Source organism: Diadema antillarum, unplaced genomic scaffold (genome assembly GCF_040938485.1).
Source record: "Diadema antillarum isolate AM-2024a unplaced genomic scaffold, OU_Dant_1.0 seq00000944_RagTag, whole genome shotgun sequence".
NCBI classification, from domain to species: domain Eukaryota; kingdom Metazoa; phylum Echinodermata; class Echinoidea; order Diadematoida; family Diadematidae; genus Diadema; species Diadema antillarum.
The window spans coordinates 381,286-403,104 of NW_027271793.1; the positions used below are offsets into that span (position 1 = coordinate 381,286).

General features: G+C 37.4%; 1 protein-coding gene across 2 annotated transcripts; it reads left to right on the top strand.

The window, feature by feature from the left end:
- The first annotated feature begins 6,685 nt into the window (after positions 1-6,685).
- Positions 6,686-20,410, top strand: LOC139741658 (calmodulin). Of its 2 annotated transcripts, XM_071652236.1 has the most exons (7): positions 6,686-7,041; positions 11,131-11,151; positions 12,068-12,098; positions 15,118-15,261; positions 18,248-18,374; positions 19,066-19,181; positions 19,743-20,410. In XM_071652236.1, the coding sequence occupies exons 1-7, from the start codon at positions 7,039-7,041 to the stop codon at positions 19,769-19,771; spliced, it is 471 nt and encodes a 156-aa protein (XP_071508337.1). In that variant the 5' UTR covers positions 6,686-7,038; the 3' UTR covers positions 19,772-20,410. The 2 variants fall into 2 exon arrangements, with proteins under 2 accessions (XP_071508337.1, XP_071508338.1); XM_071652237.1 differs by lacking the exon at positions 11,131-11,151.
- The last annotated feature ends 1,409 nt before the right edge of the window (positions 20,411-21,819 follow it).

Genomic DNA, 21,819 nt, shown 5'->3' on the forward strand with positions numbered 1-21,819 from the left:
AGTGACTTCATGTTTCTTTCATTTTCTACTAGAGAAATAAGAATTGAATTGCATAAAAAAGATGCAGATTTCTGAGTTTTGCAATTATTGATAAGGTGTGAAAATGAATGATTAAAGAAGATATGAAATTATCGACTCATTGAAGACTAGATTGAGGTCTTCTTCCTTCTTGGCTTTCTGTTTTCTGTTTTCCTTTTTCTTTTTCTTTCTTTTCCGTCAAGATGATTATAACAGCAACATTTTTTTTTACTCATTCACAAATTTGTATACTCACAAACTAATGCAATGTTATGCACAAAATTCGAATTCATTTGTCGGTTGCCCTGTCAGTTGTTAGCAAAATATTTTCATTCATATGGATGCTAAGAGCATCTGAGTGCTAAACTTGGAGAATGCCCCATGATCTGAATTACAAAGATCCACATTTCTCGATGACAACTGAACCAAATTGAATGGGGTTTCTGTAAATGTATACGTAACAAGTTATAGTTTCATACGCTGAAATGACATTCAGGTTGTTTGAAAAAGAAACCCACTCCAAAGTTTATCTATTTGATAAGAGAAAAAATTCCCTGCAGAACATTGCGAAAATTATCCAAATCGGATAAGAAATAAGGAACTTATGACATCCTGAAATTTCATTTTTTTTCGGAAAATACTTCTTAACCAGTCGTTGTAAAGTATTCAAATAAGCAAGTTGATGATGTCATGCTCTCACAATTTCTTATTAATTTCATACACAGAAATGAAAAAAATTCTCGTATTTTAGCTGTTAAGATATAAAATCTGCCTTTAACCACCCATAATAAACAAGAACAAACGTATAACCTCTGATATGTATTTTTGAATATGCTTTGACTTATATCAGCTAAAAATAGCTATTTTTCCTTATTTCGTATATAACATACATGAAAATTGTGAGGGCATGACATCATCAACTCGGTCTGGTCAATTAAAGGGTTGGTCAAGAAGTGTTTTCCAGATTTTTTCTCTTTCTTTTGAAGTTCATCTATTTTTTGGGGTGGATTTCGATACTCTTTATTTATTTTGAAATTTTGAAATTTTGAAATTTTTACATTTGTTGTTTTTATCCCTAATTCACATTTTAGAACTATTTTGAAGCACTTATGCTGGGTTTTTATTTCATCTGCAAATGGTAAATTATGCCTTTAAACTGATCATGTGCTAATGACTCAAACCAAGAGATCAGGACCTATAATATCATGTATCATGAGAGGCGGACATGACGCATTGCGGTAGCGGTGTGGATCTTTACAGTACAGACCTGACAATGTCTTATGTGCATGTCACAATTTAGTTCTTTGGAGTGAATGCGGTAAAGTTCGTCTCTTTGAAATATTGAGACGGTGAAAATGCCTTATGTTTGTCTGGTTTCTTTTCGATTGCTCGTCTTTCTATCAGGAATCCTTTTTGACCATTTCCTTTTCAATCATGTGTGCATAGGCAAACGGACAAAGCTAAAACTCTTCTGTATCGTCAGTATAAAGTGTTAAACCAATTATCCCAGCAGAGTATAGTCATGTTAAATCGAATTTGGCTAGTTATCAGAATTAGAGGCATAATTTACCATTTGCAGATGAAAGAAAAACCCAACATAGTTCTAAAGTGTGAATCAGGGATAGAAACAACCGACTTATAATCGTATAAATATGAATCTTTATAATTAATGCCAAGTATTGTTAGATATACAAAATGTGAACAATAGTTATGATAAGAATATTTCTATAAACCATCTACAGTTATGATGTATTAAGAAAAATAGTGACATATCTCTATAATTTAGGCTATATTGCGAAATTTTACATGTTAGGCTGTTTTTGTGATACAACTGACCTACATGTGTCAACAATGTGATATTTCGAACATTTTCTAAATCACTGCTCCCATTGGTAACTAGTACCTTTAATGTATTATCACACCTTTCATCAATATGTAATAGCGAGAAATTTAGAGGGGAATTTCGGACCAGATAAAAGTCAGTCTGAAAAGAAACACTCGTCCATTGCATTCCCGGCCGAACTGCGAGGGCCGTAGGACTTGCGGGCTCGGAAAAAAATCACCAAAAAATGATGCCACTACAAGTTTACAAGCATAACACTGAAATTTGACCAAAATCGGATTACTATATAAAGTAAAGTTGTAAGTTATAAACCTTAAAAGATTAACTAATTTTTGCAACAGTTTTCGAACAGTTGATATGGATATGTAAATGAATGAGCTGATGACAAACAATCTTCCACTGATTATGGATGTACTCAAAATGACGAAAATTCAATTCTTCTGTTGAATAGTAGCGTAAAATATAATGTTACTCCTCTGCTAATTTCACGTGGGAATTTAACTTGGGAACAATGATATTACCAGTGTTGCGAAGATTAAGATGTTGCAGTTTTGCCAGTGTGACCGCAAACTTCCCGAAAACTTGCGAATCTTTCCACTCAAACTAGAGAAATTTCAACCCTCGCAAATCTTCTCGAAGTTTGTGCAGTCCGAACGTTCACATTTGAAAAACAGTGCGAGTTTGTCACGTGACCAGTCTATCACCTGTTTTGCGCCGCGGCGGGTGCCTTCGAAGAGCGTGCTCATTGGATGTAAGTTTGTAAATTGTTACGTCACAATCGTTTTTGGTCGACAGACGGCGCGAGCGCTCTTCTATGTTGCGCATGCGCGCAAGTGACCCAAACTTCAAGAACTGAAACTTTTGGAATTTGGCCGCCAGTGTCATGAGTGTGGACGGACGAGCAAATTTTGTGACTTCTCGAAATCAAACTCCGTGATGTTTAATTGCCAGTGTGATCGCGGCCTGTTTCGCTCTTTCCAGCAGTTTTATCGCCAGAGTCGAGGAATTTTATTTTCCGGAGGTCGTTCGGACCATGGACCCATACGGGTCCATCATTCCCTGGACTCATCATAGCAGGGAGGTTGAGACGGTGAGACAACCTCCCTGATCAGGTTTCGAAAACTTAGTGCTCCCTAGCTCCAAGTTGAGTCTGGTCATTTTCAGTTACGGGTACTGTAATCCTATTGTTCCGCATCGAATCAGTTGAAGTAGGGCCCACTGCTGGTAAAAGTTTCAGCAAAAAGCACAGCACAGGCCGTGAAAACGTCATCTGCCGGCAGAACTTAACTTTCCTCTGCTTATTTACGTAAAAAAAAAAGGCCCAGTCATGGAAGAATTCATGATAGTTTGATTGAGCAGAACGGTGGAAATGCTTTTTACATATTTTGATTTGTTTAAGCAAATCTGTGGAAATACTTTTTACATAATATTCATGTACTCTCTGAAAAAATCGAGTGAAAATATTCACTCTTGAAGGAGTGAATACAAAAAAGAATGAATTTAGAGTGAAAATGTTCATTTTCACTCGTTTAAGAGTGACCTCGGGGATCACTCTAAAATCTTCGAGTGATCCCTGAGGTCACTCCAAAATGAGTGAAAATGAACATTTTCACTCAAAATTCAATCCAATTTCACTCTAAATTCACTCTTTTTTGTATTCACTCCTCAGTTCAAGAATGAATATTTTCACTTGATTTGTTTAGAGAGTAAAAAGCATTTCCATGGTTCTGCACAAATAAATCAAACTCGGATCACGAATTCTTCCGTGACTCTTTCATTGTGAAAGAAGGGCCTCTATAGGATTCTCCTGCATTACGTCATGTTTGACTTATAACAATAGCCTACTTCCTTGTTCATACGGTGGTCAACGGAAACAGTAGGCCTATACTTATATTGCGCCACTAACAAGGCCATCAATAACGTTAGAAGAAACACAATTTCATACTGCGTTTCTCTCTGTAAAACTGAAACTTTATACAACAGGACATAATTATATCAGGTGCTGCATTAAAAATCGGACTGTGGATATTATAGTATATAGTATAGAAAAAGTTTTGACATTTTAATTTTGACAGGCGTTCACGAAACAGTGACTGCGTGGCTTCTATATACAAAGGCTGGCATGATCGCACTCTCAGTAATTTATACTCATAAGAATAGGTGAGCAATATATGAGAATTTATCATGTAATGCTTATGTTTCTCATACATACAGACTTTTCCTATACGTATTCACGGGATGAAAAAAAAAAGGAAAGAAAAACAAACGTGTGTCTCTCTCACCACAATAATATTGCGCAAACGTAGTTAATGTTATGACAACAGTCAAAGGCCTTATTATAATCTTGGTTGCATTAAAAAATGTAAACAAACTAATTAAAAGGAGAGTAAAATTGTTAACAAGTCCACGGAGAATGTGCTTCGTTATATAGATGATTAAATTCTCAAGTTATAAGAAGCTGTCTAAATTGCAGTGTCTTAATTGTTCATTAGAATGAACCCATCAAGACAGTGTTGGAAAATTTAACAGCAGAAATTTCTTTATTACTGCGATGACACCTTTGAACTTCACTCCATAATGGTTGAGAGAGACTATAGAATTCGCATTCATGAATCATGAAAATGTATATAGGCCTGTGTGTGGGGGGGGGGGTGGATTTAGAAATATTGCATAATGTTGAGAGAGAGACCTGAACTTTGATCATTCATGTATTGCTATATATTCTAGCTTAAGAATCAATCGTGATATATAGCAATTCTACAATTCTTTCACGTAAATGTATATCAACCGAAACAGTCATATTCTTTTAGAGCGAGAAAGGCTTCAAATGAAAGGTAATTGGTTACTCGATAAGCTAGAATATCCGGAAGGTAAAGATCCTGAGAGATCCATGCACTCACATATTAGGACACCACACCGCAAGTAAATACAAGTGATTTTAGTATCAAAACATAAAAGGTATAACAAAACACAACAGCCTGAGTTTCGGTTTCATACTTTCGGTTGAACACCTATATCATGGCATAAAAATAGTGTTTTAGTTTACGTTAGAACCTCCAATATCATGGAATAGTTCCCTGTGTTTATTTCTCCCTGTGGGATGCTTGGTGTATAAGGGCCAAGGAGGTATCGGTATCAAAAGGCCAAGGAGGTATCGGTATCAAAGGGCCAAGGAGGTATATCGGTATCACTTACTCCTTGGTAAGCGTTGTCTTGTAGTAGTTTGGCTGAATTCAACTGACTTCAGAACGCGAAACAATGATGGGCGTGTAAATATTTGCCTAACGTGCATTAGGTGGGTTCCTCAAACAGGAAAAAAAAAGACAAAAGCAGCAAAACAGAACTGTAAAAAAAAACCACCCAAAACCAACCGTCTGTTGCTGTTTTTTTTTATGTGGATGCAGTCAGTCAATCGTAGAACAAAAAAAACAAAACAAAACAAAACCTTCAAATTTTATATGAGCCTGCAAATGCAGCTCGACGAAAACTAGGTTTAGTAAATATGAAATAAGCCATGTGAACTGTCATGGTAATCATACTGCAGCATGATATTTTGTAGACCCTTATACTTTGAAATGGAATTTCCGTAAGCAAACAGTATAAAGAATTTGCACGAATATTCACAAAATTATCCATTCGGTCTTCCCTGGCAACTGAACATGTTTCATTTCGTTGATGATACACAAAATGTGTTTTCCTGTTCGTTTATGTTCATTTGTTTCTGGCAGTAAATATTCGGGAGCACGTAATTTTTCACCACAAGGCTGCTTGAGGCTGACTCCCTCTCCCCCCCCCCCCCCCCCCAAAAAAAAAAAGTGATACGCATCGGTTCGCCGGTGTGGCATACAACAAAGTGCTGAGATGTTCAATCACCAGGGGGTTTCATGAAATATAGGCCTAAGTTCAGATCAATTTGAAATTATGGTATGCCATTGGTTTTTCTGTTCAGTTTTATTGAATGTTTTTAGAATCCACTTCAAATTGTTTTAAAAATCTAAACAATTTCCGTTGGCATTATCAATGGCTGCATAAGAATTTCTCTAAGACGTTAATTTTTCTTTAGAAAGTTCTGATAGGCCTACCAATGATCGAAGACACAGACAGCGTGTTTATTCCATAAATTTAGATTGATTTTAGCTATTAAGATTAACATTTAGGCTTACATGTTTAATTCTTTGTGAAACATCCTCAGAGATCGAGAACAAAAGTGAAACGTCCCCGTTCTTCGTCTGGGAGGGGATTCCGATCTGTACCCTCCATTAAGGGTCTTCGTGAAAATTAAAAAAAAAAAAAACTACTTAGTAATAAGACCAATAACTTTTATGATCCTCTTTTATCATACAGACGAACCGACCGTGTTGTTTGAGCGTCACATGAAACCGTTTCATGTGGCTGGAGGACCGCTTCTGAAACGATTTTCGTTTTTTATTGCCTCCTCCTCCTCCTTCTCCTCCTCATTCCTCCCTGATTAGCCGGCTGCGGTGCGCATCATCCGACCTCAGGGCTGTTTGACAAGGAAAATACCTGCGATGCAGAGGAGTCGCCCCGACGCAATGCGCAATGATATGTCGCATTGCGGCGCGGTGATCTGCCGGGGTTTCCCTGAGATTTGAAAATGGAACGTCATGTTTGCCCTATGCATGCTACTAGCAAACCCTCCCTATTTTGCCGCCACCACATCCCGCTACTCCGCGCCGCGAGTTCAGCATCCCCAAGCTAGCTCGTCGTACGTGGTTACGTACGTCGTCATCTGCAATCTGCGTCGAGCACACGCGCGTGCGTCTCCGCTTCAACGCCTCGCCTATGATTACTGTGTGTTTCCCGTTTCTTCCGCTCGCTCCTTCGAAGTTTTTTGTCCCTCATTCGTCAGCGCGAGGGAAGAAGTGCGTAGCGTAGCATTTGTTATCTCCATCTCATCTTTTCTATGAAGCTGTATAGGAGTCCTACTGTGCGTTCGCCGCCGCCGTGACCAGTGCAGTCAAGCAGTAACACAGTGTGAAGGCGTAACAAACTGACAATTCTGACCATTGCGTCCGTCGCGTATATCATTGGAGAAGACATCATCGTTTCCGAGGGTTTTCTTGAGCTTCGGGAAAGAAGTTAAGTGAAGAAATCGGGACATCCCTAACGACTTAATTCCAACAGTAACTCCAGTCCGGCACGCTAACTCTCTAAAAATGGTAAGTTGAGGGCAATATCTTATCATGCGATCTCTTCGAGACCTCTTCAAGTTCTCTTGACAGACGCTCGGTCTTGTAGTTAGTGGTGGTTAGATGGACCAATTGGCAATAGAAAGGAAGTAACTAGGCTTGGCAACGAGGTTTCGGTTTCTTCTTGGCTGGACCAAACACTTTGTCTTGACTTGGGGCGTTAGTATTTATACGGCTTACGCCTTCTAGTTTTAGCACGTTACTAAACTGGTGTAAAAAAGAAGAAGAAGAAGAAAGAAAGAAAGAGGCACTAGCCCCTAGCCTACCTATGATAAGCTTTTGATTGACTTGAAAATGACTTGTACCGTAGTACTCAGGGTAGGCGTATTAAAACGTAGGATGGTAACGTAACTGATAGTCTAGTGTCTAACCGATAGTGTTGTCGACCCTACACCATCTTCTCGACCTGGCCACACCATCAATCATCTCGAGAGTCGAGACCCTCCCTAAGTAAAGTCTAGGATCTACACAATCTGCTAACATTAGTGCTAACGTGCCGAGGTTAAACTTGTTTGAAGAAGAAATTACTTTAAAAGATGCTATTTAAAAACAAACAAACACAGAGTGGACACACACTCACACACAAGTCATAACAATTCATTTCTTGTGTAAACTTGTTCTAATTGTAAAGTTAGATTCAAAAGGGGTCTAACTGTTAGAGTACTTTCAGTACTAATGTTAACCCTCTTAGTCTAACAGTTAGATCTAGATCTAATTGATTTCAGACTTGATCCTAAGAGTGTATCCATTGTGTTGTGGCATTTGAAGATGATAGTCAAGTGGGAAAGATTTGTCGTTATAATGTTATTTGGGCTTAGCAAGTCACATAGTGGATGCTATAAACATCAATAGTTCTAACCTTAGATCATGCCAGTTGGAATTTTTGTCTCATACTATACTAGTAGATTGTCTCATCATATACCGAGTCAGAGATCGCAGGTCATGTCATGTCTTATTTAGACACTACTCTTATTTAACTCAATCATGTCTGACTTTGGGCGGAATTGTGTATAGAAATCAAGATAGTTTTGGGGAACCATGTTAAGTTTTTAGGAAGACTTTCCATGACCATGGCATGTCAAGGAAATAATTGGCAACCTGAATAGATTTGTCAGGTGAAATAAAGTTTTCCTGGTGACCTCGATGATCCAAGCAATGAAATAAAAAATGCACTAGAGTAGAACATCTAGTCTAGATCTTTTCCCCTCAATCTGCTCTGAGGCTAGGCTCTACTGTCACAAAACATTTCTGATTATGTTATGACTAAAGGCTCCCTTTATATGCTGTGCCCACATGCTTAATAGGTGTAATGTCTCAGAAATTCAAACTTGAGCATTTTGTTCTGTGTTTTGACATGCTCTCCTACTGAGACCAATGGATGGGCAAATATTTTGTCATTATGTCTACCCATTTCATGCTGTAATAGTGCTGCCTACATATGTTGTACATACTATGGCAACACAAAGTAATTGGTATACAGTCCAGAAGAGCTACATGTATCTAGTTGTAGCACTTCTCTTGAGATGAAAATTTGTGTTGTAGCTTATATTGGACTGCCATTGATGAAATCCCTACTATTTTAACCATAATATCTCCCTTTAAACGCTCACTGAAAATTATAAATTAGAATGAGTGAAAGGAGTAGTTTATGTTTATAGAGCTTGGTTGAAGAGACAACCATATCCTCACGGATGTGATATGAATCATGCTTCAATGCAGCGATACAAAGTCAAGAGAGTTGAGGCAAAAGCATTTAAAGGACAGGTTCACCTTCATATACATAAGGATTGAGTGAATGCAGCAATATTAGAACACATCACGATCAGTAAAAGTTTGAGGAAAATTGGAAAATCCATTCAAAAGTTATGAATTTTCAAAGTTTCTGCACAGTCACTGCTGGATGAGAAGACTACTACAGTGTATGACGTCACATGGGTAGAACGATAAAAGGAAAATATAAAGGGAATTCCACAAAATTTCATTTTTGGAAAAAAAATACACATTCCCTCAACTCACTTCTGACATATGTTAAGGGTAATGTTATTCCCTCTGCCATCTGAAAGAGGCAAGTCAAGTTCTCTATCATTATGCGAGAAAAGTAAAAAAAGGTTGGATTTTCTTCATATTTTCCCTACATTGTTCTACGCACGTGACATCACAAGCTGTAGTAGTCATTCTCATCCAGCGATGGCGGCACTGAAACTTCAAAAATTCATAACTTTTGAACGGATTTTCAAATTTTCCTCCAACTTTTACTGATGTGTTATACTGATATTACTGCTTTCTCTCCATCCTTCGATATGAAGGTGAACTTGTCCTTTTAATGAATTCTTGTAGTGTGTTCACTGGCTGCCTTCTCTGACTGAAAACTAGATCCTAGTTCCCATGTGAGATGAAATGAATGGCAAGGAAGTAAAATATTGTGGAAATGAAATTTTAAGGCTGTATGTCAAATCATGAAAAAGTTAGCTTGTTTGCAGGGGTGGTAAACTTCCCTCATCATCATACTATAGATATTTGTCAGTGAATTCCAGTGAGTATAGTAATACTATCCTGTCAAAATATAGCAAGACATTAAAAGTTCAGAGATTTTGTGCTTCAAAGTTCAATGCTACTTCTGTATTCATTTTTGCAAACTTGAGTTTTTGCTAGGCACTATGCAAAATGTTTGCTCCTATCTTGATTATTTGCACAGTATTTTTTGTAAGAAATGTTCATATTGTATCCATATATTGCAGCAATATATCTTACTATCTAGTAAATTTCTGATTTGTTTGATAAGTGCTATGATAAATAAAAAATGGTTTGAAGTTACCATCTGTGCTGCTTTACCCCAAAGCCCTCCGTTCATGCTATCAGCTTAAAGGAAGTATGATCATCATGTAATTCATGCAGCATTACCCTCCCCTTCATACAGGTGTGTTACTGATCCATTATGTAATTAAATTCTATGCGCTAAGAAGTCTTTGTTATTTGGTTTTCCTCAAGGATAATTAGAAAAGAGGTTTGTAGTTCAGTCAGATTACCCCTTTAGTTTAAGTCCCTTTACTTTTAAATTACCAAGCCATTCTTCATGACTTGTATTGTTGCCTTTTCTGTTAGCTTCCTAGAGCTCTCCTGTGGAGACATTATGAATACATTTTTTCATTCATCTATTCTACCCATTCACACTATCATTCCATTATGCCTCATCCATCACTTCCCCCCAAAAGTGAAAAGAGCTCTGTCATGAACCTGTGCTTCTACATTGTATGTTAAGCTGTCTGTTTTGTCCTGGGCTTCTGTCTGTGTGGAGTGCTGTGAAAGCTGCAGTTGCATGCTCCCTAGATCAACACTTGGAACAAGATTTTAGGTTTCCTGTGCAAGTCTGAGGGGACTTGAGCTGGTGGCCTGCCAACTTCATTTGCAAGGATGCATGCTGTTATGCTAAATATTTCTGGAATCTGACAGCTGTCTTGTGGCTGAACCTGCCTGCAACGCTTTCCTAACTCGTGTAAACTTACTCCTCCCGTAGCTTGGCCGTGTCAAATAAAGGGATGACAGGGTGTCCTTTTTGATAATAGTCTTTGCAAGTGACCAGGATTGGACATTATGGAAGACTCTGTCGGCAAAATGTAAATTGAGAGACTGTTCATAAGTTCAAATTGCAAGCAAATAGGCAATCAGATTCGGATTGGATAGTACAGGGATAGAGGATATCTTGATTAAGTAGGTAGCTGTCTTGCAGGTCAGATTCTGCAGAGATTTGTTCGCTCTTGGCAACTGGTCATTGAAGAATGTTTTTCTGCCAATTTGTAAGGAGTTTTCTTCAGCTATGGCCGCTTGCTTGAAGAGAAATCTTGACCTGTCACTGTACATGTATGAAATGCATGTGTGTCATTTTTGCTGCTTTGCTGCTTTGACTGCATTTTTAGATAGACAGTTTCTTCAGGCAACAAAATGTGTTTAATCTTTTCCCTTCTTTTGTCTTTCCTATTGAACCTTTCCCCCATCCTTCCACACCCCCGTTTTTATTCTTCTTGTCTCCACAATGTTACTTGTCTGCAATTGTACGGCCAGTCCCAGGAACTCACCATTAATGTAAGCAATCCAGCTTCTGTTTGTAATTATGTTGTCATCTGGTTGGAAATATGTTCTTTATCTGTTGAATATCTTTCTGTCCATATTCTGAATTTCTATTCTGTGACAGCCTTTGTCATTATGACTAGCAAAATTCCTTTTCCCTTTGTGCACTTATTTGTGAGTAGAAATGACTCATAAGTGAACTGTAAGTCTTAGGTCTGAAACGGGTTTGAACTTGACTACTTTGTATAGTGTATCAGCAGCTACATTTAAGTGTGTGTACCAAACATTCTTGATTGCTAACTTGCACAAACTGTGACTTGTGTTGCACTATGTTAAAATTTCTTGTGGGGAACTGTATGACCAGTAGAAGGATTACACTTACACGCTCAGCGAAGAAAATGCCCCATACTGTGTTGAACTCAGAGGAGGAATTTGTTTAAAAAAACACACGATGTGTTGGAGAGGAAGGAAGTAAACCTAAATGTGTTTTTATGGAGAGCAACCTTTGCTGAAGAGAGTCTGACTCGGAAGTTCAAGCAGATATTTGGTTTGTTCTTCACATTGTGATAATTACTAATGTGTATATGCTGATTATGAGTAGCTAACTTAACATAGTGAACTAATGACTGTCAGTGAACTTGTTCTCAGTTACTGTAATTTGTAACTATCTGTGGTCTTTGCCGTACTGAGAAATGTCTGAATAAGTTAACATTTGCTTAACAATTGAATTTGTATCTATGTGCTTGAAAAGAACAAAATACCCTCCTGTTTTCAATTGGATTGTAATGTCAGTTGTCCTTCATGTATGTGATATATTTTGGTATGTACTTTTACATTTCTGTCATAATAGAGTGCACATGTTTTCTGTGTTGATTTCATATTCTCTGTGAAAGAAAAAATGATAACTCGGTCTCTTCTTCACTCTACACAGGCTGACCAGCTGACTGAGGAACAAATTGCAGGTAAGAGCAAAGCCATGAATGGTCAGTAATAAGTAGGTAGCATCCAAGGCAATGCCAAGGCGGTGGAGAATGCCGAGGAATGATATATTTCCTAGATTCCCTGTACAACAAAGCTTTTGCATACCGTTCTTCACAGTGTCTGATGCCTGCTCACAATTGTAATGTCTCTGTAAATTGAAATATTTCAGGAAAAAAAACAAAAACTAATTGTTAAACCAACAGTCGCAGTGATCATGAAACTTTGGTGTTGGAGCCAACAGCCATTTTTGTGGCATGAAACTTTCAAACAAACAGCGATTTCTCTTTTCTCTGAGCTATTGAAACCATGCAAAACTGATTGCATTTTCGTCAAATTTGTTGTGATGCGAAAAATATGCATGCCTGGTATGAAAATTAGCTGATACGAATTGTCGGTTGAGCTATGCAAATACTACAAACTGTAGAACTTTTCAGAGAATAGAAGGGTGAGGAAAGAGATGGCCACTACTTCCATTTTTTTTAAACTTCACAGTAGATATCAATAGTTTCCTGGAAGTATGTTAGTCATCCTCCGAATCTCAGTAATACTAAGCACTGTAAAACTGTGCTTGACTACACTCTAAAAAAGGAGTGTGTTTGTGTTGCTTCTCAGTGAACAAAATGAAGACCAACTAGCCAGGAGTACAATGCCAAACACATTAGCTATGTAGATGAGTTGAGGTTGGTGAACCCTAATCAATTCATTCTTGCTCAGAGAGCCAGAGCTAATGACATTTATGGGCCAATTAAACAGATTGTCTCAATGGACAGTGCGCACAGGTGTACAGCGCACATTGACAGCATGCAGCAATCAATGTCAATAAGCCTTGTGTGCAAGTGGTTACGGTTTTACTGAACCCACTAATTGTATTGATTGTTACGTGCTGTCATTTGCTTGGTTGTCTTACAATAGAACGAGGGATGATCAATGCATGACAAAGTGAAAAGATTGTCATGCATGTATTATACTAGTGCATGTGTATGGAGCAGTTACCAACTGCATAAACTGGTAGCTTGAAGCAGGATTAGGAGGGTTGCATGACAAAGAATAAAGGCAGAGCTAAAGGTTTGTCTTGCAGTGACAAAGCATGCTATAGGCAACACTTAACATCGCTGTCAGGCCAGTAACTTTTCAGGAATTACCAAATTACACTGGTCTGACATGGCTAGTTAAAAATAAATAAATAAATAAAAAGGAAATTTTAGGTTTGGACCAGGAAAAAATGGAAAAACTGGGTATCTCTTGATATGATAGGGACAGGTCAGACCAGTGGTAAGTGTGTAGCCCTGCTCTTGGCAAGGCACTTTAAACAGACCTGTGGTCTAAATTATTTGAACATGGGTAATCACAAGTCTGAGTCAATTTCTAATCTGCAATCTTGCAGCTTTGCACAAAACGGCTAGAGTTTTCTGAACTGTAGCAAATCATTTGAGAGTTTATCATGTGCTGCCCTAGGTATTTAGACACTGCTCTTTTTATGGCTGGTTGCATGCCAAAAGGTAATTTGATGCTTTACATGAAAAGACATATCAATTTATGATTGAAAGAAACCAAAACCCAAGTATAGATATGGATTTATTTAGTGAAAGCAGCAATATTAGTAGGACACATCAGTTAAAGCTTGAGGAAAATCAAACAATCAAATAAATAGAAATGAATTTTTAAAGATTCTTTGTTGTTATTGCTGGATAAGAAGACTACTACAGTTCATGACATCATTTGAGAACAATACGAAGAAAAGATAAGGAGAATTCCATGAAAATTCATATGGAATGTATTCCATTGACTTTTTACTGACATGTAAGAGTAACTTTATTCCCCCCTGCTTTCTAAAAGGAGGAAGTCAAGTGCTCTTTCTTGTACTGGAAAAGTGAAACTGCAAGTGTATTGAAATTTCTTTATATTTTCTTTATATTGTTGTCCGTACATGATGAAACGATTTGAATTGAATATGTGATTTTCCTCAAACTTTCACTGATGTATTCTACTAATATTGCTGCTTTCACTCAATCCACATTCATACTTGAGTTATGGTTTCCTTTATCCTGAAAATTTATATTTTGTTCACTTAATGTACAATTAAGATCACTGACATAGATTGGGTAATACAGGAAACTAAAGCTCACATAATAAACAAGCCATGCACTAAGTTTCTATTGGTTATTTACAATTTTTTTTCTCTCTGAAATTGTCCATTATGCATGTGTTTCAAGATCCTATGAAGTGACATGACATTGACATGAATGAATAGAGATGTGGGCATGTCATATGGAAAAATATGAATTCAAATACAGAAATATTCATTGCACCATCTGGAAGATGCTTACAGCTTTATGAAAACATAAACTTCAACCTACATAATCTATGTAATTTTGGCATATATGATAGTGCTCTGAAACACAATATGTATTTTGTGGTGTTTTTATTTTCATGATTTTAGCGAGTGAACCAATATTTGAAAATTAAAAGTGTTGCCTCCTGTTGCAGAAATACACTATAACTGGTGCCCAAGGAGATAATCGCTAACTTTTCTTCCGAAGAGGGAAAATCCTTATTTCTCATTCCATCACTGTTGTTCTCAGACCATGTAACCACTTGGGGAATTACAAGTCCCTATTTGTGAACATACATGTATTCATGAAATAATGCAGGGCTTCACGCTGCTATTTTTCTACTGGTCAGACCTGTCTGTTGGACCAGTAGGTACCCAGTTTTTCCATTTTTTACTGGTCTATTCCTGAAAAAGTTACCAGTCCTACAGTGATTTACATTCACGTCCTTGACTGTTGGACCAGTGCCAGTGTGCAGCATTGAACAATGGCTTATGCCGTAGTGTATGTAGCTGAAGTGTTTTACCTAAAATGCTAATTTTCAATGATTGGTGGACAACAATGGAAAGTGAAGGTTGAATCGGAGAAGTATACACTACGTTCTTGTTTGTAGGTTGTATCGAGAAGTCCGTACATAGTAAGGCATTTTTCTAATTATTTCTCCATGCAGAGTTCAAGGAGGCATTCTCCCTCTTTGACAAGGATGGTGATGGCACCATCACCACCAAAGAGCTGGGAACTGTCATGAGATCCCTTGGTCAGAACCCTACAGAAGCTGAGCTTCAGGACATGATCAATGAAGTGGATGCTGATGGTGAGGCCCTTGCAATGCACTCAGTTAAAGTCACACAAGGCAGTTTCACACTGGTAAAACTTTGCTTAGCTAAGTGTGAAACTTGGCCTCATTCTGTTTGTAATCATTAGAAAGTGAGATAACACTGATGATAGGCCAGCACCAGCTGCACACCACCACAATTGCTTAGTGGCAAAACCAGGATTTAGGCTGTAAAAGGTTGTAAGTGAGGGCTGTAAAAGGTTGTAGGTGAGGCAATGTTGATAAGGACAGAACACAAAAGCCCTGAGCCCATGTAGGATAAAGGATGCTACAGGGATTAGAAAAAAAAAATAGTGAAAATAGGACATTGCTGTAAAGCGTTTCATCCAACAAAAGCTTGTGCAATGGGCTGCAGTATGCAAGTACATGTACAGTGCCTGCTATGGGCTAATTTATTAGGTGATCCGAGTATCCTCTCGGATCACCTTCTGTATCTGTACGGATTCTTTGTTTTTCTTCTTCTTTATTTCTCCTCAAAAGTTGTGCAGAGGTTAGCTCAGAAAGTCCGCTGCCTGTCAATTTCAAAATTATATCATGTATGCATCATGTCCCAAAGACGGCAAATCTAATGTATCATTGTGATCAGTCGACCGTGACGTCACTATGACGTCATTATATGAAAACACATTCTCAATCATATCTCATTAATGAAATAGAATTTTTCAATGAAATTTACGTCACATATATTTAAAGTTATGCGCATTCTACTCATGTTCTCAAAATTCATATTTTCTCTTAAAACGTGCGCGTACGCGCGCGTTGAAATATTTGTATGCTCCAATCGAGCTCAAAATTTTTTTGCACACGTTTCAGACCATTTGGAGCATTTTTTGAAAAATTGAAAAAATCGGACGGACGCGTACGCGCGCGCGCATATACGCACGCACAGCTCATATGCAATTGAAATTTCCAGTTTTTTCACTTTGATCGCATGTCTGAAATGTCAAGGAATATTTATACCACGTTTCAAGTCAATCCGACTCAATATGACGTCATACGGGGCCGTCAAAGTTGAAATTCCGCGCGCACGTCAATGGCGATATACAGTGCAACTATGCCAAAAAAATGCCAATTTTAAATCCGATTTTACTCGTCAGGATGGACGGTGACCCCCCATTTTCTTTACATATATTGAAAGCTGATGAGTTGTACATGTCATTTCATGGGTAGGCAATGCTGACAAAATGATTAAAAGATATCAAATTTCTTAATAAAGTAAAAAAAGTAAATTTTCAAAATGACGTCATCAAATTACAAGTTTACTCGAGCGTATCTCACTTATCCTCTGCCAATTTTCTCCCATATTTCAGTATGTTGTAGCTTATGAAATGTTCTTTCATTAATGTAAAAACAACATTTTGATTGGATGACGTCATCGCCTCGTAAAAATGGATTGAATGTATCCTTGTAGAATTTGACCAGTTTACGTGTTATCTCTATGGGAGAGCAGTTTTTCTGGCAGTGAAAATTGACATGACTCTCTTTTTCGAGCACTAGCTCACTTTTGCTTCGGTGAATTTTTCCCAGATTTTAGTATGTTGTAGCTGAGACTTTGGGCTATCGTAAGTGTGCCCTTCATTTTTTCATACGACGTCGGCATCACGTCGAAAAACTTGGTTGAAAATGGCACGTGGCTTCGATGCAGCGTCATTTTGCTTAATACACAGGGCCTATGGAGCATGAAATAGGTCATTGCATAGCGCATCCGACTCATAATCCTAAGGTCCCTGGTTCGAGGCTCACCCCTGCCAATATTTTTTTTTTCATTTTTTTAAACACTTTTTTCTTCTTTTTCTTTAGTTAGTCTTAATCTCCCTTCCTAACTTTATCTTTTTCTGATTTTTTTATGCTTCTCCTTCAAATTTCTATAAAATAACATATTTTTTTCTTTATTTTTCTTTCTTTCTACTACTTTCTGTGCAATAGATGAACAACAACAATGGCTATCAATCCCATATTTTGCACATGTTTAGTTCATGTCACGTACATTATTTCATAAAATAACAACTACTTGATCAGACACCATCTTGGGTATGTAAATTAGGGTCAAAGGTCATAAATGTTTCATCCTGTATCTTTGTGAATACATGTCCTATCTTTCCCATATTTTGCACACACAAAGACCATGTAACAAGGATCATTTCACAAAATAACCACTTTTTGCTCAGACGCCATCTTGGGTGTGCAAAGTGAGGTCAAAGGTCATATGTACTTCTTTCTGTATTTTCGTTATGACGTGTTATCTCTATGGGAGGGATTTTTTTTAATGTGAAAATCGACATGCTTTTCTTTATCGAGCACTAGCTCTCACTTACCCTTCGGTGAATTTCTCCCAGATTTTATGTTGTACCTAAGACTTTGCATTTTGCATCTTGGTGAATACCTGTCCTATCTTTGCCATATTTTGCACACGAATATAGACGATGTCGCAAGAATCATTTCACAAAATAACCACTTTTTCCTCAGATGCCATCTTGGGAGTGTAAAGGTGGGTCAAAGGTCATATGTATTCGTTGCTGTATCTTCGTTATTCAGTGTATACAGAATTGGTACCAAAGATGGCAGATATGACTCCCTTTTCTAAATGAGAATCCAAACCTCACACGGCCAATGTCTCTAAACACAGATGAAACTTGTATTGTCATGCCTATTACGATCAGGACTCGAATCATTGATTAAAAAAAATCGGATCACCTTAATTTGTCAGTGATGACAAATTACAATCTCTAGTTCATAGTGTAAATGTCAATGAACAGCACTTTTACATTGTACTTTATTTTAGTGTGGCAGGGACCTTATTCAATCATTATACTGGGATTGTGTATGGCACAGTTCAATGAATTTAAAAGGAAAGAAGTACACAGCTTCAGGCTTGAATCAGTGGAAGAACGTATTCATTTCATTAATCCAGTATCCATGATACGCAATTTTTGTATGCAGTATTTGTTTTCTGATTAAAACCTAGGCAACGGAACGATCGACTTCCCCGAGTTCCTGACAATGATGGCAAGAAAGATGAAGGACACCGACAGTGAGGAGGAGATCCGAGAAGCCTTCAGAGTGTTCGACAAAGATGGCAATGGATTCATCAGGTATCACGATGATCTGCATGAGACATCCATTTACTGCTAAAGGGCAAAGGGTGTTAACATGAAAACATTCATATGTAAGGCATGGTATGAATGTAGGTTATCAGTAAAGTCTTGTCTGTAAATGGTCCTTTTGTATGATGCCTAGGGACAATTTTGTTTTAACCTTGTTTTAAATGCAAGATTTTGATTTGCCTGAAGTTGCATTATAATTGTATTAAAAGTTTGATTGCCTACAGGACAGCATCTTCTGCTAAGGTGGTGAAGAATGGCATGAAGTGTAATTGAAAGAAACTTTTGGCCATCTTCAGTAGATCAAATACAGTCAGTCCTCAGTTAAATGCAGTGTGGTCGTGGACAATACGTGTATAAGAACTCTGAAATCTAACTAACTCATCAGTGGTTATTTGTCCTCTGCACAAAAGGAAAATCACACAAGTGTTGTACAGCATTAATTGAGATAGATCTTTGACTAGTGTAATCCTGATATCTGGGGATACTAAGATATGCGAGTTTACCTTCAACAGATAGGAATTTTTGGGCATTGAATTTTTCACTTTTTAAAGTGTGGTCTTAGTGTCAGTTTGATTCAAGAAGAATTCTTGTTTAAAGCAAATTTAGATGACCTTTGAAGCTCTAGTGATATCTGATTTGAACAGAGCACACTTTGACTTCTATCTCCTTGTCCCTACAGTGCTGCTGAGCTTCGTCATGTTATGACAAATCTTGGTGAGAAGTTGACTGATGAAGAAGTGGATGAAATGATCAGGGAAGCTGACATTGACGGAGATGGACAGGTCAATTACGAAGGTGGGATTCACGGATACATAATTTTGTTGCATGTCTGTTGCAAGGTTAGAAAGCACTTCTTATAGACACAGAACATCTGTAGGCACACAAAACATTCTAAAACATTCACTTCGAACTACATTTCATGAAGATAAGCACATCCTTGCATGGCCAATATCCTATAGAGTACTGAAGTGATGAAGTCACAGTCTTTTATAACTTGGGTTCCACCAAGTGCGAGCATAAACACTCAGGACATGCAAGGTTGCTTAGAGCCAGTTTCTGTGATGAGGAATGGCTATGACATCACACTGTAGTGCTCTATATATTTAATACCATAAAGTTCTGTGAGATCAATTGATATGGCAACAGTTACTTGAACATTTGAGAAAAATATGAACAGTAGGAAAAGGTGCCCAATTTTAGTGATATAACCTATTTGGGAGTGTAGATCTCGAACTAATCACAAACATAACAGTTTAGCTTTGCATCTACACTGGACTTGAAAATTGTAAATCATATTATTTGATGAACACATTTATAATTTTGCACTTTGTTGTTCCTATTCATTTACGTGCACAGAATTCGTGACCATGATGACATCAAAGTGAGCATTTCAATCATCTGGCCTTTCATTTGGACTTTTTTCCCTCCAATCAAGTTATATGCAACTTGACTGCACGTTTTCACTCGCTGTCCCACCACATGTGTACATACATACGTTGAGTCTGTGGACTGAAGCACCCAGGAGTCTTAAATTGCAACGACAGCCATGCTGTGACCCATTGCTAAGTGGATGATGGAGCTTCATATATTGGAAATTTCACACTTTTCTTCCTGGGATACATTTTTTTTTTCTTCTTTTTTTTTTAATATGATGCTCATTCCCAAGTGTAGTTTAGGGACTGTAAAGCATTTCTGTTTGGAAACTCAAGCAATCAAACAATGTCGAGGTCACATGATTGAAACCATTGCCAGCATGCTCTTGGAAGTCCTATTCCACCATACTTCTGTATTCACATCAACAAGTGTTAGCCAAAATTGTTATTTCCTCGACAAAAAAAGAAAGGACATGAATATGTAAAATGTACTTACGGTGTACATTTTGTGAAGTGCCTGTAGGTGTAATTTTTAGGAAGACCACTCTTTATACTTTTTAGTAAATTTTTTTTTTTATACTTGTAAAGAATAGATTAATGGAGCTGTTTTATCAAGGAAAGTTTCCTATTAAAAAACATGAATAAAATCCATATTGTGCCTCTGAACGTCCTCTTTAATGTATGTTTTTTTATGACGTAAGTAAAAAGAAATGCCTTATTATGAGAATTTTTTTTTCCATTGTGATTTTTTTTCTTTTTTTTTTGGGGGGGGGGGGGAGGAGGATCTTACAAATGTTGATCTGTCATTGTCAATTGATGAAGGAGTAAAACCCTTGCAATCTTGAACATCAGTTATGAAATGATCAGGTTTTCTTTGGCATCCGTGTTGTCAAGCAGATACCGCATTGCTTCTTTGCATCGGTAGAATTGTGTGCATGTAGGATTCTGGGATCTGTCCTCTGAGTGATGGGAAACATGAAATAGGTTATGCCTCTTGTTCAGGCATTCAGAAGTTGCATTGTGTGTGCAGATTTCTAAAGTGCGCTCAAACCCGTATCATCTTTTTGTATTGTACATGTATTACATGTATTACAACAAAATCTACCCTGTAAAGCCAAGATTTTGTGAAAACTAAACCTAAAATCATAGTACAAAAGGGTGTGTATATACACAATATATTTGTATATATTTATATACAATATACATGTATATAAAACATATTAATGAGTGTGTGTGTGTGTGTGTGTTTGTATATATATATATATATATATATATACAGTGCACTCCCATTATAACAAACATGCTTATACAGTGGACTCCCGTTATAACAAAGTCCTCAGGACCGGTAGTTTTACTTTTGTTATCGAAATTTCGTTATAACCGAACAGAAACAATGATAACAACATCGAGTGGATAATAATTATTATGGCCTGAGTTTATTTCGTTGTAACCGAAATTTCGTTATAACCATGTTTGTTATAATGGGACTGCACTGTACTCACTGTTCAGCTACAATATAACAATATTTCAATATAACAAAAGAAAATTGCCGGTCTTGAGGACTTCCTTATAATGGGAGTGCACTGTACACAAATGCATATGATTTCTTAGTCCCAACTAGAAAAACAACAATTTAATTATTGCAACTGATTTACAAATTGCCGTGCATCGACGTAAATAAGCACTGAATTGATCAGTGTTTTAGTACATGTGTAGTAGCCATGATAAAAAATCATGGGCGTACATACTCGAGCAGGTTTCGCCCATGATTTTTTTTTATCATGGCTACTGCTAAAACACTGATCAATTCAGTGCTTATTTACGTGGATGCAGGGTAATTTGTCAATCAGTTGCAATGAAGGCATCTCGACGGAAGAATTTCACGAATTTGAACAATTTAATTAGATGCAAAGAATTGAAGTGAAACCGGAACGGGAAACTTTGTAACGGGAAATGAAGCGGAACAGGAAATTCAGGATCCAATTCACATGACAAATTCCTAGTTCAATGTCTTTTCTTTTTATGATTTTCACAACAAAAGGGGAGAGCATAAGTGCAAC

Excerpts from the sequence above, each read along its gene's own strand:
- LOC139741658 (XM_071652236.1), top strand. Across the intron at positions 11,152-12,067 it reads CCCAGGAACTCACCATTAAT|GCTGACCAGCTGACTGAGGA; the intron begins GTAAGCAATCCA and ends CACTCTACACAG. Across the intron at positions 12,099-15,117 it reads GACTGAGGAACAAATTGCAG|AGTTCAAGGAGGCATTCTCC; the intron begins GTAAGAGCAAAG and ends TTCTCCATGCAG.